Source organism: Zootoca vivipara, chromosome 8 (genome assembly GCF_965207765.1).
Source record: "Zootoca vivipara chromosome 8, rZooViv2.hap1.1, whole genome shotgun sequence".
Classification (NCBI taxonomy): Eukaryota; Metazoa; Chordata; class Lepidosauria; order Squamata; family Lacertidae; genus Zootoca; species Zootoca vivipara.
This window is the reverse complement of record NC_142591.1, coordinates 42,813,720-42,830,962: the sequence shown is the minus strand read 5'-3', so window position 1 is coordinate 42,830,962 and position 17,243 is coordinate 42,813,720. Positions and strand designations below refer to the sequence as shown.

Here is a 17,243-nt window from a genome sequence, read left to right as displayed (position 1 = left end):
TTGCCAGGGAACAACAGTGGGAGAGGGCTCTTGCTCTCATGGTGCTTATGAGCTCACCACAGGCATCTGATTGGCTAGTGTTGGAAACAGGATGCTGGGCTAGATGAACTTCTGGTCTAATTCAGCACACCTCTACTCACATTCAAACATTTGGCATTTTTTTGTATATTACTAAGATGTCTTGTCAGTGTTGAAATAGTTTATTTTTCCTCACTACTTGTAGATAGTTTTGAGTGCTAAGTCTTACTGCCCGTGGTAGTAAAGAAGTGGTGATGGGGCTAATAGTCAAGGAAGAAACTGCCAGTCGATATAATAATTCTGGACTGTTTTAGTATCTGCTATGGCTGCTTACAACACCTAAGTCTTACCTTCCCACCACCACCCACATCAGATTATTGTAACTACGGTAATTGGCCAATGTCTGTAGACAGTGTAGGGCAGGCATCCCCAAACTTCGGCCCTCCAGATGTTTTGGACTACAGTTCCCATCTTCCCCGACCACTGGTCCTGTTAGCTAGGGATCATGGGAGTTGTAGGCCAAAACATCTGGAGGGCCGCAGTTTGGGGATGCCTGGTGTAGGGTGTCTGGTCAGGTACCACTGCAAATGTGAAAGCTCTGTCCATTTAGTATGCGGAGCAGCCTGCATAAAATTCTTTTATTTGATTTTTTTAAAAAAGATGTACTATCTTTGGTCCTTTAGAAATTGAAAAAAAGGTGAAAGAAGAGCGATCAGCAAGAGAGAAGGCAGAAAATCGAATAGTCCAGATTGAAAAACAATGTTCCATGCTAGACTTTGACTTGAAGCAATCTCAACAGAAGCTGGAGCACCTTAGTGAGCAGAAAGAGAGACTAGAAGATGAGGTAATAAAAAGTGCTTAGTTAGTTGCTGTGCCAAAACAAAGATAAGTTTGAGGTACTTAAGAAAACGTAACTTTCTTCATATCCCTTTAAGCAGAAAACTCCCCAAACCTCTGCTTTTGCATGTGGATGCAAATCCAATTTCTGAATTCATTTCCCACCAAATTAGTGTTGTTATTTGAAATGTTTTCTCAATCATACAATTTGGATTCTACGTGCCATGTATTTTGCACTACAAAGCTTTGCTACAAAAAATGCTAGTGAAATTGGAAATATATACAGAAATGATTTTTATAAATTTAGTAGGACCTTCCTTTTGTATTGTGGGGAAAATCATGGACGGGGATTCAAAATTTAGAATTGAGGAAGATGGGCTGCTTTATAAAGAAAATCTGTATGTTGCTGTACATTCCGTTCTACATGGACATAAAGGCAGCTTAGGCAACCACACAACTTGTTTTGCATGCCCAGGCAGTTTGTGCATGCATGTAGAGGCTTGTGTTGTCTTCAAGTCTTGTGTGTCTGATGGCAAACTGCTTTCAAACCTGAACACACTTTCAAAAGCAGCTTTTGATACTGCATTGAATGCTGCTGTATAAAGAAAAAAAATGTTTAAATGCTGGCATTAACTTATTTATAAAATTTTACTGCTTTTATAGAAATCAGAACGCCTTTTCTATTTGCTAAAATATTTCATTGTGTGGTTAGGTTAAGAATATCACACTTCAGCTGGAGCATGAGATTAATAAGAGAGTGATGACACAGAATGACCTGAAGATTCATGCTATAGAGGCAGATAACTTAAAAAGTTCTGAGAAGCAGCTAAAACAGGAGATCAACACGTTGTTGGAAGCAAAGAGATTAGCAGAATTTGAGTTGGCTCAACTGGCAAAGTAAGTAAACTCAATTTAGAGTCAGCTGCTTCACCCCATAATGTTACAAATGTTACTGAGTGCTCTTCCGTATTCAAATATGCATACATTTCAGTACATGATTATCTGTTTATATGGTCACAGGAGCCTCATTCTCATATGCAGAGCTCTTTCTGTTTGATAGGGTCTGATTAAAGTACATTCTTCATATCCCTTGTCTTTTAGGCAGAAGTGCACTGCTTATTTTCTAGTTGTATTACAAATCAAAACAAAGCACTTGTTCCAGTTTGAAGTTTCAGCTGACATTCATTTGAGAGAACGTATAACCTTAAATTAAAACCTTGGAGTAAGACAAACCATTTCAGAAGTTTAAGCTGTCTAAAGGCTTATTTCATACGTCATGCACAACTTGGATGTTTAGTTACTTGATTAACCAGCACTTGATGACTGATAGTTTATTGTATAAACTCCTTCAATTGAGAAGTATTTTATTTGAATGTGTATTAGGAATTTGAATGATGTGTCAAAAATGAGAGATTTTTTAAATTTGGTGGTGGGGAGCAGAAGTTTGCTGATTGACTAGCTAATGTGGGGATGGGATAGAGAGGGTTGTGTGGGTTAAAATTTACCAGCTAAAATGCTGCCACCAGGTCTTTGGTTAATATGTAGAATTCTCTTAATTATTTTTCTCCTCTCAAAGGCAGTACAGAGGGAATGAAGGCCAGATGCGTGAACTGCAAGATCAACTAGAAGCCGAACAGTACTTTTCTGTAAGCTGTCCACTTGTACATTACACAAGCAAATTTTCTGAGTGATGATATGGTAACATTGTATAAACACAATAGTAGTGACTTTCTATATTAGCTTGATATAATGTTTGTGCCTGGAGACGGAAAATGGGTAAAGAGGTAATGATAAGGACAGGACAAACAGACAGAAGTGAAAGACAATGTGCAAATAGTGCTAGCAACCCTCAAGGGCTATGGTTTTGTAGTCAATCCAACAAAAAGCAACTACATCCCTTGGGATGTAGCACTTGGGAGCCATCAAACTCAGGGTGGTAATTTGCTGACTCTTGCTAAGGATATCATATGTAATGATGTTAGCTCAGCTCTTGAATATGATGGCATTAGTTATAGGGATCACACCATGGGCCAGACACCACTCCCGACCCTCCTACTATACCAAGGCATCATAGACAATTGTAGACATTGCCAGATCCTCCTGGTGGTCTACATCAAATGGCTCTTTCGGTGGTGGGGCAACACCAGTACACCTGATAGCAGGGGTTCCCCTAAAGAACCTACCACCCCTAACTATCACAATGGATGCTAGACCCAGGAACTGGAAAACCCACTAGTGGGCCAGCATGTCCAGAGCAGGAGGACCAGGCCAGAAGCCCAGCATTCTGTCAAGTGACTGGAGTTGTGAGTTGCCTACCTGATGCTGAAACACCTCACCCACACATTGCTCATATTTGATGTTCAAATATGGATGGACAACACAACCATGAAAGCCCACATTACAGGTAGGAAGGAACCATATTGTTGCCCCTTCACCTGGAAGCCTTCCATGCACAAGACTGGGCAGTGATGCATGTGACTTAACTCACATTGGAGCATATCATTGTAGTTTCTTGTGAAGGTTATGATTTTATAGGAATTTATAGACTTGTTCTCTGTTGCTTGCTTTATTGCCTTGTTTAATCATATTTTAAACCTCTTTGAGATATTGCCTATACCTGTCAGGGTGCTGTCAGTGACTCCCGGCTGATTGCTTAGGGAAGTATGAAGACAAGGGAAAGTTTTTTACAGTCCTTTTTTATTTCAAACTTTTCAGAGAGAGGCTATAGAACCCAGCCTCTTGGATAATGACATTGTCCCAAGTGAATCTCCACCCCCCCATTCTCTCCCACTTCCTCATTCTTCTTCTTATTAATCTCCTCTACGGGTGCCGCTATGTACCCTCTGTCTTTGAGCTCTTTGCTCTCCTACTTTTAAGGCTTGCTGGGTTCTGTGAGATGGTGGGTCTGGAATGCTTTCTAGTGACGTGTCAGCCAGCTGCTGCTCCAACTCTGCCTGCTCCTCCTTTCCTATTATTTCCCAATTTCCTCCCTCATCTGTCCCTGAGCTGTGACCTCTGGCAAACCACAGTTGTAAATCTACAGTGTCTTCCTGTAGGATGGGGAGACAGTTTCCACCACTACTCCTCTTCTGCCAAAATCCCTGACAATACCTGCAAAGTGTTTAATAAATGTTCAAAATAATAGAAAAATATACAGTAAGTAGAAAATAATGTGCCAGTATTTTTATTACATATGCAACATTGTCCTGTAATAAAAAATGTCTGAATGGTTAGACATATTATTGAGCACAATATGATAGATTTGGGTTTGTTTGTTTTTAATTTGCAGACTCTATACAAAACTCAGGTTAAAGAACTTAAAGAAGAAATTGAGGAGAAGAATAAAGAAACTCAGAAAAAAATACAGGAATTACAAAATGAGAAGTAAGTAACTGTTAGAAGCACAATCTCACCATTATTAAGCACCTGTTTATTTTAATTAGAAAGTGAAGCATGTACTCAGCCTCTCTAATTTTGGAGACATTTCTGTTGCATTTCTGTTGCATTCTCACAAGAATGCATACAATGTGTTTTTAATTTTGCCTAGAAATAAAATTTCATCTTCATAAAAATTGGTAATTGTAGGACATTACATATGCTAGAAGTGTAGGTATATAAGGTTGTACTTGAGTAAAAACTGTACTTGAGTAAAAACTGTTTTTTTTGGTTTTTACTCCCAAGTTAGGACAGAGCAGAACATAATATTCTAGAATATTGTGGACACAGTATATGTTGACAGAAATTTTAGTTCTGCAAGCAAATAAAAAAAAAGTATTTAATGATTGTAACATACAGAGGGACATGAAAAGAAGATCTTGCTCTTTCCCCCCTGCAATAGCACCTGTGTTCTCTGGAACAGACTTTTTGTTTTATTAAAAAGACAACACAGCTTATATTTTGTTTGGAAAAAGTATGTATAATTTATATGCCACATTTATTTCATACCTTTACATCAAGGAACTCAAGGTAGCAAATATAATTCCACCCCATTTTGTTTTCACAACAACTCTTATGAGATAGGTTAGCCTGGGAGATAGTGACTGGTTCTTTGCAGTCTTAGTCTTTAAACACTACACATTGCTACTTTGGAAAAAAATATTAACTTTTTGTTGTAGAGAAACTCTTGCTGCACAGTTAGATCTGGCTGAAACAAAAGCTGAATCTGAGCAGTTGGCCCGAGCTCTCCTTGAGGAGCAGTATTTTGAATTGACTCAGGAGAGCAAGAAAGCCGCATCACGAAACAGACAAGAAATTGCCGATAAGGATAATATTGTAAGCCGGGTAAGTTACTGTGCAAATAAACACATTAAAACACAACTTTCTATCTTGTATCGAAAACATCTATGAATCCTCTATTTTATACTGCTTTAAAATATTATTCCAGAGGTACATATTGCTCTGATGGAAGTTGTTTTCCGTAGTGGAGAATGGAGAACACATAACAGGGTTAAACTCCCCTTACAGCCAGCCAGTAGTGCTTTTCAAGTTTTGACCCTGCCTCAGAGAGCGTTAACTCCTTTATGTGTGCTTCAATTTCCCACTGAACAGAAGGGCACTTCATGGTAAAGCTAAAAAAACCCTAATCTTATACACAGAAACATACGGTACATGACACACCTGTTTAGTGTCTAAGAAGCTATTCCCAGGTCTGTGCTCTGTGGAGCAGTTGCAGCAAGAGGGACTGTGCCTCTTCCACCAGCTTATTTATCTTCCCCAACAGGCTGTGCACACGCTACTGGATACTACAATTGTGTGTGAGCTGCTTCTGCTCTTCCTACTTCAATTCTCTCCTGGTTCTGGGAGACATTGGTGCAGGAGAGGGTGGGAAGCACCCAGCCCTTCACTTTCCTTACCTGTCTTTTCTTCCTCTCCCTCTAGCTCTGAAGCTTCCCCTGGCTTTGACTCTTGCCTCCTGGTTGGTACAGGTCCCCACAAATAACTTTCCCCTTTGCCCTAGTCAGACTTCACCCACTCCCCCCCCCCAACTGCATACTCGTCAGCATCTTGCTAGTTCATGGCAGTTTCCTTGCCTTGACATACAGTGGTACCTTTGTTTTCGAACGTCTCCATTGACTAACATTTCGGAGCTCAAACGCCATAAACCCGGAAGTAAATGCTTCTGTTTTCAAACGCATCTTGGAAGTCGAACTGGAAACATGACTTCCGTCTTGAGTTTTCTGTTTTGAGGCTTTCGTTTTGGGTTTTGAGAACTCATATGGTCTTCCAGAATGGATTAGGTTCAAAAACCCAGGTACCACTGCATTTGAATCGGTGTTAAGTTTTCTAAAGTTTCTTTACATAGCAAAGCACTGTATGTTATCTTTTCACACATCACAACATATGTCTAGTAGAGAAAAGATCTGCAGAAACTAGTCCAAATTTTTAAAAGGATAAATTATGAGATGACAAATTGTTATTGGTCAGGCGTTTGTAATGTGCTTATTGATGTCAGAGGTTTAACAGAGCCTTCCCCCGGTCTTGCTTAGCTTGAAGAAACAAATAATACATTAACCAAGGATGTGGCATTTCTAACAAAAGAAAATTCTGAACTAAATGAGAAGATTAAGAAACTGGAGGAAGGTATGTGATGATTTCCATTTCAATGACCATCAAAAATTAAATAATGATTGATGGGGGAGGGAACCAAGTAGGGTGCAGTTATTTTGATGTCATAAAAGGCCATGCTTAACCTTAATTCTTAATATTGTCAACAGATTATATATTGAAAAAGGAAGAAGAAATAAATACTATAAAAATGCAATATGAAAAGAACTTGAACACTGAAAGAACCCTTAAAACACAGGTATTTGTCTTTTCTTTTGATGCTGTGTTAAACTACATTCTGAAAGATTTTATTAGCCCTTCATATGTTATGCTGTTTTCAGTACAAACAAGGATGAATGGTTTCAATTATGATTATACACCCATAGCATTTCCCCATTCGTCTTAGCTGTGGTCCTACAAAATATGTTATCAAGGTTACACTTTGTCCAAAATATAAAAATCATAAGCAATCATCACAATAAGACTATTACATAAAATATCAAATAAATGAACATTTTAACAACCAGTATGAAAAGTAACAATCAGAAGCAGAGTTTCTCAGTGATACCCTTTTCTGTACCTTGAAAATGCAAAATGGAGCTTAGGCAAATCTCTCTGGGCATCACAATAAACCAACCACAAGGCTGGCTGCTTTGTGGCACTGTAAAGCATAGACTTTAGTTCTCGGTTCCTGCAGGACTGAACTGGTAGCAGAGCTGGGAAGTGCTGTTGCTAGAGTAGACAATGTTGGATTAAATGGACCAATGGGTTAGTTCAGTATAAGGCAACCGCTTATGTTTATAGGTTTTTTTAATGATAGGGTCATGCTGTGGTAGTATTTCCCTACATAGTTCGAGAAGAATAATGGGTTAAATGGGTTAGGCCCATAGAAATATATGAGATCCATATATTTATTTCACTAATAGATCATGCTTTGTAAAACGTTTAATTTGCGAGCAAGACTCAAATGTTATCATTGGTTAGAATAATTCCAAGAGGGTAGGGACCATATATGTGCTTATATTTTTTATGTTTATTCAAATTTGTGCATATTTGTTTGATACATAACAGGCTGTCAACAAACTGGCTGAAATTATGAATCGAAAAGATTTTAAGCTAGATAGAAAGAAAGTAAACATGCAAGACTACAAGAAAAAAGAGACAATGTTGGATTAAATGGACCAATGGGCTAGTTCAGTATAAGGCAACCGCTTATGTTTATAGGTTTTTTTAATGATAGGGTCATGCTGTGGTAGTATTTCCCTACATAGTTCGAGAAGAATAATGGGTTAAATGGGTTAGGCCCATAGAAATATATGAGATCCATATATTTATTTCACTAATAGATCATGCTTTGTAAAACGTTTAATTTGCGAGCAAGACTCAAATGTTATCATTGGTTAGAATAATTCCAAGAGGGTAGGGACCATATATGTGCTTATATTTTTTATGTTTATTCAAATTTGTGCATATTTGTTTGATACATAACAGGCTGTCAACAAACTGGCTGAAATTATGAATCGAAAAGATTTTAAGCTAGATAGAAAGAAAGTAAACATGCAAGACTACAAGAAAAAAGAGACAATGTTGGATTAAATGGACCAATGGGCTAGTTCAGTATAAGGCAACCGCTTATGTTTATAGGTTTTTTTAATGATAGGGTCATGCTGTGGTAGTATTTCCCTACATAGTTCGAGAAGAATAATGGGTTAAATGGGTTAGGCCCATAGAAATATATGAGATCCATATATTTTTTCACTAATAGATCATGCTTTGTAAAACGTTTAATTTGCGAGCAAGACTCAAATGTTATCATTGGTTAGAATAATTCCAAGAGGGTAGGGACCATATATGTGCTTATATTTTTTATGTTTATTCAAATTTGTGCATATTTGTTTGATACATAACAGGCTGTCAACAAACTGGCTGAAATTATGAATCGAAAAGATTTTAAGCTAGATAGAAAGAAAGTAAACATGCAAGACTACAAGAAAAAAGAGAAGGAAAATCGGAAGTTACAATTGGAACTTAACCAAGAAAAAGAGAAATTTAATCAGATGGTAATAAAATACCAGAAGGAGCTTAATGAAATTCAAGCGGTAAGACCTTACCCCTTTTTTCTTTTGGTTTTAGATAGACCTGTCAAATACATTCACTGATGGTTTTCTACTTAAAAGGTAACATATATGAGAATGAAATGGTGTTCAGGACTCAGCTTGTCTATCTAAACTCTACTGTGGAGTACATTGTTCAACTAAAGAGTTTTCAAATGATTACTGTCATGCACGAGGAAGTAGCAGGACAAAGTTAATGTAACGGAGCAACCAAGGCAGTTTCTGTGCCAAGACTGGTGTTAAACCTGACCCCAAACTGGAAAATCTATTATTTAAGAGACTCAAACTAGCCAGTGATGATATTGTATACTAGTAAATAATTTTGTTTCTGCAAGTTTCTGATGGTAGATCTGCAAATAATGAACATTTTGTTTGGCTCAGTTTGAATTTTAATACTTCGTGTTCTTAACAAATTAATTCATACATACATATAATATTCCCCACATTTTCTACTGAATACAGCAAATTGCGGAAGAGTCTGCACATAAGAACGAACTTCAGATGCAGTTGGATAGCAAGGAAAGTGATATAGAACAACTGCGCAGTAAAATTAATGACTTACAACTAGGCATGGACTCAACTAGTGTTGCCAGCCTTCCACCAGATGACACTGATGGAAATGTTATAGGTAAGAGGCATAGATGTTTCACTTGCTGTTTATGCATCTTGTTCACCAGGCTTTTCTTTTATATATACATAAGCTATCACCTTTTTTGTTTAAACAACCTTTGGCTTTATTATTTTACATTTCTTTTGTAGATAGAGGATCATTCTCTACATACTCCTCTATAGAGAAAATTTAAAAGATTGAATTCCCATTTAGATAATTCCTCTTAGTATGCAGCTTGTTGTAGATGTGATATCTGCATTTGCCATCATTGTTTAGTTGGAGTAGATTTACTGTGGATTACTGGTATATTTCAGTGCACAGATAATTAACAAGTCCACTTCCCTACATGTACTGTTGCATTAGGAAAAAAAATTAGCTACAGGTCTGTTAATACTACCGGTATGTTTTGTGATATGGATTTTTTAAAAATCTTAATTATATTTATATGTACTGCAAAGAATAAAGCCTTTGACAATTGTAAAGTACCTGTTTCTTAGCTCCCCTTTTACAATTACTGTATATCAAAATAACTGACACATCAAGATTGAATTGTTTTTTGATTCTTGATAAAATTAATTAGGGTCATTTCAGTTTGTTTTCTTTTATGCTTTTAAACTTAGCGTGTTGCCACCTGTCTTTTAACTGATTAATTGTTAAAAGACTTCCACTCATTTTCATTTCTCTTCTTGCCCTGCATGCCCCCAAAATCTGCTCTGGAGGACCCCCCAACTCTCTGGAGCAGACTTTGAGGGTCTGCAGGGTGGAGAACAGGAAGGTGAAGTCTCATTGCAAGTCCTTTCTGCTCGCTTACAGACAAAAAAAGAATATTAAAAATGAAACATCTTAATTAATAGTGGACAGAATGGCCAAGGGATTAATTACCTAATTATTTCTTACTTGGTTGACAGTTCTATTTAAAAAGTATTAGATGGGTAAACCTATATAACAGGAACCCGGAGGTAAGGAGAGATGGGGAAAACAATATATAGATTATAATTTCACATCAGAATCTGTAATGTGAATAGTTCAAGTTTTAAAATGTAACAGTTATTCTGCTCATTTACATGTGATTCACCCCATCTGGCCAGATTCTATATCTCTAGTCTCCAGTGAAGTGCATTTAGGATTGGATTCCTAGAGACTGAACACTACCGCTATCTTCTCTGATTCCTCCACCAGATTGTTTATCTTCTTTAGCCCTATTGAGAAGTTAGACATGTGCAATGCTTTATTTGAAAAAAATGAGTTGCCAGTACACCTACCCCTCACCCCTTTGCCTGCCTCCTCCTCCTCCGCCACTGCTTCCCACCCACTGCCACTCCCAGAGGCATTTTGGCGTGACCTACCAAAGCAGGTCTACCACAAAATGGTGTGGCTAGAGTGGCCCACACTGCAAGGAAAGGAGGGAAAAGAAGTGTTGGTTGTTCTAGCCACGCCACTTTGTGACAGAGCACAGCAGTCCCCCTCTACCACAAAGTGATGTGCCTGGAGCGGCCCACTAGTCAAGGAATGGAGGGGTAAGAAAATCGGCCGCTCTAGCCACGCCACTTTGTGGTAGACCCACTTTGTTCCAAAATGGCTGTGGGGAAGCGGTGGAGGAGGAGGCGAAAAAGAGGTAGCGGTACAATGTACTGCCGCATACCACCTAAAAAAAAAAGACCTTAACATGAATGGGAAGCAAGGTCATGCTGAATATCTGAAAAGTTCATGCACCGACTTTGTGTATGCTGAGTATTCCTGCCTCCTGGTGTCTGAGCATACAGTGTAAATATATGTCGAGACAAAGCCTTTGTGTGTACAGTTGTACGTGCAAAGAATTCAGCACAATCTTGAACCTCAGTTATGAGGGGTTCCAGATCACATGTAAATCAGTTGTTTGCACAAAGGCTTCATCCACACAGATATTTGTGCTGTATGTGCAGATGCCAGAGGGCAGGGCTAGTTGGTGCTACTTGGCACAGCCCTGCTCATGCGCTGGTTTCATGTGTGAGCAGAATTTATGAATGGCGTTAAGTATTGTGTTCTTTAATGGACTTATAATGGATTTATATGTAGGAATCTTGCCACAGACTGAAAATTGTTGTATGAAAACTAAATAAACTGCTTCTCTCTTATTCTTTATATCTAGCTGATTCTTCCTGCATTCCTTATTTATTTCTCTTCTATTCTTACCTTCTGTGAGTAATGGGACAAGTGGGTACTTTGTGTTTGCTCTCCTACTTTTTTGTTTCTTGTGAACTGTGGCTTTCAGTTATTATACCTTTATGCTTATCGGTAGTATTTCATCTTCCCTTTCCTAGTGTTACATTATATTTATGTTAAAATTTTAATAATACTATGATTCATGCTATACCACCATTTTCAGACCAAAGTCTGGTCTGGCTGTTTCAAAAGTTTGCCGTTGAAACAGTATTTGATGTTACCCTTGTAAACCCTTTTGCTGCTTATCCTGCAATAGGTTTATTGCCATGGAAAATGAATTTGTGACTAAGCATGAAAAATGCTTCAATCCTGTTTTTTATTTAGCTGTGGCTTTTTGTTCCTGCTTCAGCTAATGGCTGCATGAAATTTATTTTCTTATAGTTCTCTGTTATTAAAATGTTGCCTAATATGTTCCCCAATAGAGTCAAGAATGGAGGGCTGGCTTTCAATACCAAACAAAGGAAATATAAAACGTCATGGATGGAAGAAACAGGTATAATAAGAATTCTATTTTCTTTTGAAGCATAAGCCAAATCAGATATTAAATTATACAGCTTACATCCAACGCATGAGTAGAAAACGTTTGATGCTTACTAAGATACACACACATGCTGAAATAGAATTGGTTATGTAAAACCATTTATGCTGTACAAAAAACAACCCAGGCCATCTAGTTATCATTTCTTCTATCTGCATATTTTTGAATTAAACAAAGCTTGAAAAATATAAATCTTTTGGCAGACGTCAAAATATTTTCCCATTGCTATAAAATAGAGATCACAAGTAATGTTTTTTAAAATGATTTAAACTGAGTAAAAATCAGTATATATGCACCATTGGTTTTTATCCTAATTTATTAGTGGTTAACTAATGTTGTCTCTGGGGTTGTTCACATGTCACCCCCCAATTTCAGGCTTGTGTACTCCATGCTCCCTATCTTCCATCCTTCCCTTCCTTGTGTTCATAGTTATCTGAGTTTGAGTGAGATATGGCAACTTATCATTTGCCCCAATTAGGATCAGAGGTCAAGTTATGATTTTGCATTACACCTGAATGGCCTCTCTTTTTTTATCCAGAGAAATGAGGAGGTGGATAGAATTGCATTTTATGTATTAACAGTCTTTTTCCTTTTCCTCTTTTTCAGTATGTTGTGGTCAGCAGCAGAAAGATTTTGTTTTATAATGACGAACAGGACAGAGAACATTCTAATCCATCCATGGTATTAGATATAGAGTACGTACTTCTAATATCAGTTTGAGATAACAGAAGGGAATTTTCTAATTTAAAAGGTTAAATTTTTATGGGTCTTTAGATACACATTTTAGTTTTTGTCAGACTGGATAGACTCAACTATTCAGAATGGTACACTTGAGCATGTTCATTTCTACAACTTTTATATGTTCACATGTCACACCAGATTTTCCTGCAGCAAATATGTATGTGTGAACATCAGGTGAACGCCCATTAACACCACAGGATACACTTCTATGATCCCTGATTCAATTGCATCTTCCTGTTACATATAGTCTGTATACATATACATATATGCACACTTCTCAATAATTCTTTATTTTGTAGGAAATGCAGTAACACTATGTACTTGTAGCAAAATGGAGATATGGATATTGATGTTAAACAGTAGGGAAATGAATTCTGATCTAATATCTGCTTAGTTGTGATATACCTGTAATTATTAAAACAGTGCAATGTTTTTATTTGATTTCAGAAAATTATTCCATGTGCGACCAGTAACACAGGGAGATGTCTACAGAGCGGAAACTGAGGAAATTCCTAAAATATTCCAGGTAACAGCAACTGTCATATATTGATTTGAACATAGTTTCTTTAAATAACTTGTCAACTTTGAAGAAAAATGTATGAAGTACTACTACCGTATATGCCTTTCTTGTTTTGCTCAGATTCTATATGCCAATGAGGGCGAGTGCCGAAAAGATTTGGAAGCAGAACCAGTTCAGCCACCAGAGAAGACAACCTTTCTGAATCATAAAGGTCATGAATTCATCCCAACATTATACCACTTTCCAGCCAACTGTGAGGCTTGTGCCAAGCCCCTCTGGCATGTATTTAAGCCACCACCTGCAGTAGAATGTCGGCGATGCCATGTTAAGTGCCATAGAGATCACTTGGATAAAAAGGAAGAATTAATTGCACCATGTAAAGGTAAGGTGACTAATATTTATATTTGAATTCAGTGCAGTTCTATCACAGGGGCAATCCAAACTAGGTTGATTATATTATGGGTTGTATCCGGTGCTCTGCATGTGTAATTCCACTGGCTGAATGGGACTTCCATTTTTTATCCTCTTCTTGTGCCCCCACCCTCAAATCTGTTCTGGAGGGTCCCCCAAACCCCCACAGCTGATTTTGAGGACACCCAAGTGCTTGTGTTTATATCTAGTTTTATTAAAAGTAATTTGAAAATATATTGAAATATGCTGAGTGACTTTTAAATCAGTAATCTGCTTTAAATTGATTAACCAGTTAAGCAACTAAGTAGTGCAGTTTTAAATTTGAAAGATCTGAATTTCTTTGCTATATAGTATGTATCTAAGTGCTACCAACCATAATACATTATTTTAAAATCATAGAATTGTAGAGTTGGAATGAACCCTGAGGGTCATCTAGTCCAACCGCCTGCAATGCAGGAATCTCAACTAAAGTATCCATGACAAATCACCCAATCTCTTTATTAAAAACCTCTAATGAACGAGAGGTGTTTGTTCAATACTTTCATTAGCCAACCAGTGGTGATAATGTTTATGTTATTATATCTTGGTTTTATTTAACAGTATTCTTTTTTCTCATTAATAGTGAGTTATGATGTAACTTCAGCAAGAGATATGTTGTTGTTAGCCCCCTGTCAAGAAGATCAAAAGAAATGGGTTTCTCATTTAGTAAAGAAGATCCCCAAGACACCACCATCCAGTTTTGTTCGTGCTTCCCCCAGAACTCTTTCCACAAGGTCTTCAGCAAATCAGTCATTCAGAAAAGTTAAGAATGCATCTGGAAAAGCTAGGTGAGATGTGAATGGACTAAGTTTATTTTTTTATTTTTTTTAGGAGGGTCTGCATATGAAATAACTGACCTATCCAAAGATTACTGTGTTGACTAGATTCACTTCTTACAAATCTGATTAAATCTGGTTCCTAGTTAAGAGTATTTACTAACTGGAGATAGTGTCTTTTTAAATGCAGCAAATCTTACTTTGTTTTTTTTAACAAGCAGCAGGAATTCAAATCAATGTAAAATGATTTATTGAAGTCATTTGAAAATCCTAATGCATTTTGAGCAAATTGTTCTACAATGGGATTTGATTTTTAAAATAAACATTCAGTTGGTGAACATAACATACTTATACTTTTTATATTTGTAAATATTATTAATATAAAAAATTCAATGCACTAAAACAATTTTAAGTCTTTAAAATAGACATACCAAATCCACCTTACCCTTCCATCTATGCCTTTCTAGCTGATTCTAACTTGCTATCACATTAACAAAGGAATTGGTGGGGGCTGGGGGATTCAGAGTCTTATATAAGCATCTATTTTTCAGTATAATCAACTGGAATTCTTCATGTACCTATGGTGATGTCCATTTTTACACAAACTTCTCTTAAAAAGAGGAATGCACCCTTAAAATGCATTGCTACTTGTTTCACCAGGTTTTTGCTTTATTGTTGCCTTATATTTTGCCTTGTATTTGGTTACTAATGGAAGTTTGATCTTCAGTATTATATAACTCTGTGCCCCTCTTTGCTGCATTATTCCATATTTTGGTCAAGGTTCTCAGCAAAGTATCCTGATAATAAGTCATATCATTGATGTTGGTAAATATCCCTCCATGTAATCCTTAATACACTGTGTTTTATTTCTAGGATGCACAAGCCATTTCTTTAGCCCTTTGTGTGAAAGTGCTTTCCAATCTTTAATACTTTGCTCTTTTTTATGGCAAAAAATATTTTATGTAGATTTTTAAAACCATAGGTACATGCTTAAAATGGCAATACTTGAGAAATGTAAAAACTCCATAAACTCAGTAATTCAATAATAGAAAAATCAGCCTTCCCTCACAAGAAAGTAATCCACCCCACTGTGGTGTAACTGACAAGAAATCTCTGCTTCTCCTTGGAATATTCAAATGGCATGACTTCCCAGGAAAAATAACACAGTAGAAACTAATTACACTGAAGAAGGCAACACATTTAAATGGTGATAATATTGGGGATGTGCACTGACCAGAGGATTTGTTCAGACCCTGATTCAGCACTTCAGAAAATGTCCACCTAAGTCCAAAGTACTTTAGAGGATGCCCAATTTGTGTCAGTTCCAAGTCTGCGTCAGAAAAAAAGGCTTCATCACCTCTCCCATTTGCTATTGAGAAATAAGAAAAAAGCTCTAAATTGGGCAGAATTTGATAAAGGTTTTAGGTGTGCATGCCTAAAATCCTTTGGCAGAAACAATCCTGCAAAATCTTGTGAGGTTAACTGCAGTGCTTTTCCCACAAGCGGAATCATTACATTTTTGAGGTGGTGTAAGAAAGCGATCACATTAGTCTTCCCTACTGTGGTGGACTCCCAGGGGTGTATTTATCAATCCTTTAGAGTTGATTTTGGAGTGGGGGGTAGGGACTACAGGGAATTTCCTGTGGTTTTGTTTGAGGGCACTACTTCAGTGGCACTACTTCGGCGCTCATAGGTAATACTGCACAGAGAACTGTATGCAAAATGCTTTGCTTACTTGTGTGCCTGTCCATTATGCTGGGATATTGTACTTTTCCCACCCCAAGCTCTCCATTGTTGCTGCCTAAGCTGCTATTGTGTATCTTCTTCCAGCAAGAGGAACTGGAGCTGTCTGGTGTAATGCCCTTGAAACACTCAGCTTTTTTGGGGGGGGGCAGTATGGGCAGATGGCATAGCTGGGATCCACTGTCATCTCAAAATTATCCCAGATTATGCTCTGCTACTTTCTCCTTCTTATGGTTCTGCCAGCCTTGGAGAGGGTGGGGGAGAATTTGTATCCGCTGTGTATGTTGTCACTGCTCCTGCCTGCAAAAGTTTCAGCTTTGTGGGAGAATAATTCTACTGGGCAGCACTGCCTCTACCTCTTCCATTGCCCCAGTGGGAATCACCATGTGGTTTGTGCCAGCACCAAGTACGTGCCTGCTGATCAGACATGTAAGGGTGTGGCTATGTTAAATGTGTCTATTGTTCTGCTGCTTTGCTACCTATACCCTTTAGCCCAGTAACACACAACAGTATGTATGTAGAAAAGAAGCACATAAAAATGGAAAGCACAGAGTGAATTGAATCCATCTAACTAATTAAATCCATTGAAATAAATGGACATGAATGATGCAAATTCATTTATTTGAATGAATTGGTTGGATATGGCTTGTTGTAATACAGTTTGTGCTTCTGGAAATCACTAGTACATATGATGAAAACAGGCTCAAAGGACAGTAAGCAACCATTAACAAATATGGAAAAATGGGAGAAATCACTTGAGGATGGGCACATATGGGGGGGGGGGAGAGGCTGAGTGCTACTTAAATAAAATTACTGTGACTTAAAAGGAACTGTTTTTCTCATCTTTTGAGTGACTGAAAGTGTTCAAGTGGGTTTGGCTATCCCTACTGCTCAAAGGCAGGAAACATTGAACTTTAGAGGAAGTGCGGTAGATGGTTTTCTCCTTAGACTTCAGTTTGCTTCATATGCAAGCTTAAAAAAAACCACAAAAAAATTATACAATAACGAAGAAACCACTGCACCAGAAAAAGCTTGCTAACTGAGCACACAGCAGAGCATAAGACCAACCTTAGGGACAAGGAGACCTAGTATGGCAGTTGAAAAAACATTTTTAAAAGGAAATGGCACCTTGAAAACTTTTAGATCATCC

The 17,243-nt window shown here is 37.6% G+C and overlaps 1 protein-coding gene across 1 annotated transcript in view; it reads left to right on the top strand.

Moving 5' to 3' along the window:
- ROCK1 (Rho associated coiled-coil containing protein kinase 1) overlaps nucleotides 1-14,366 on the top strand; it is a 48,529-nt gene extending 34,163 nt beyond the window's left edge. Inside the window, exons 19-32 of the mRNA XM_035124718.3 lie at nucleotides 702-862; nucleotides 1,568-1,752; nucleotides 2,432-2,501; nucleotides 4,145-4,239; nucleotides 4,971-5,136; nucleotides 6,342-6,435; nucleotides 6,570-6,658; nucleotides 8,310-8,498; nucleotides 8,976-9,141; nucleotides 11,748-11,818; nucleotides 12,470-12,558; nucleotides 13,052-13,130; nucleotides 13,245-13,506; nucleotides 14,158-14,366. Of these exons, the coding sequence (XP_034980609.2) occupies nucleotides 702-862; nucleotides 1,568-1,752; nucleotides 2,432-2,501; nucleotides 4,145-4,239; nucleotides 4,971-5,136; nucleotides 6,342-6,435; nucleotides 6,570-6,658; nucleotides 8,310-8,498; nucleotides 8,976-9,141; nucleotides 11,748-11,818; nucleotides 12,470-12,558; nucleotides 13,052-13,130; nucleotides 13,245-13,506; nucleotides 14,158-14,366 (1,925 nt within the window). The remainder of the gene's footprint in view (nucleotides 1-701; nucleotides 863-1,567; nucleotides 1,753-2,431; nucleotides 2,502-4,144; nucleotides 4,240-4,970; nucleotides 5,137-6,341; nucleotides 6,436-6,569; nucleotides 6,659-8,309; nucleotides 8,499-8,975; nucleotides 9,142-11,747; nucleotides 11,819-12,469; nucleotides 12,559-13,051; nucleotides 13,131-13,244; nucleotides 13,507-14,157) is intronic.
- The last annotated feature ends 2,877 nt before the right edge of the window (nucleotides 14,367-17,243 follow it).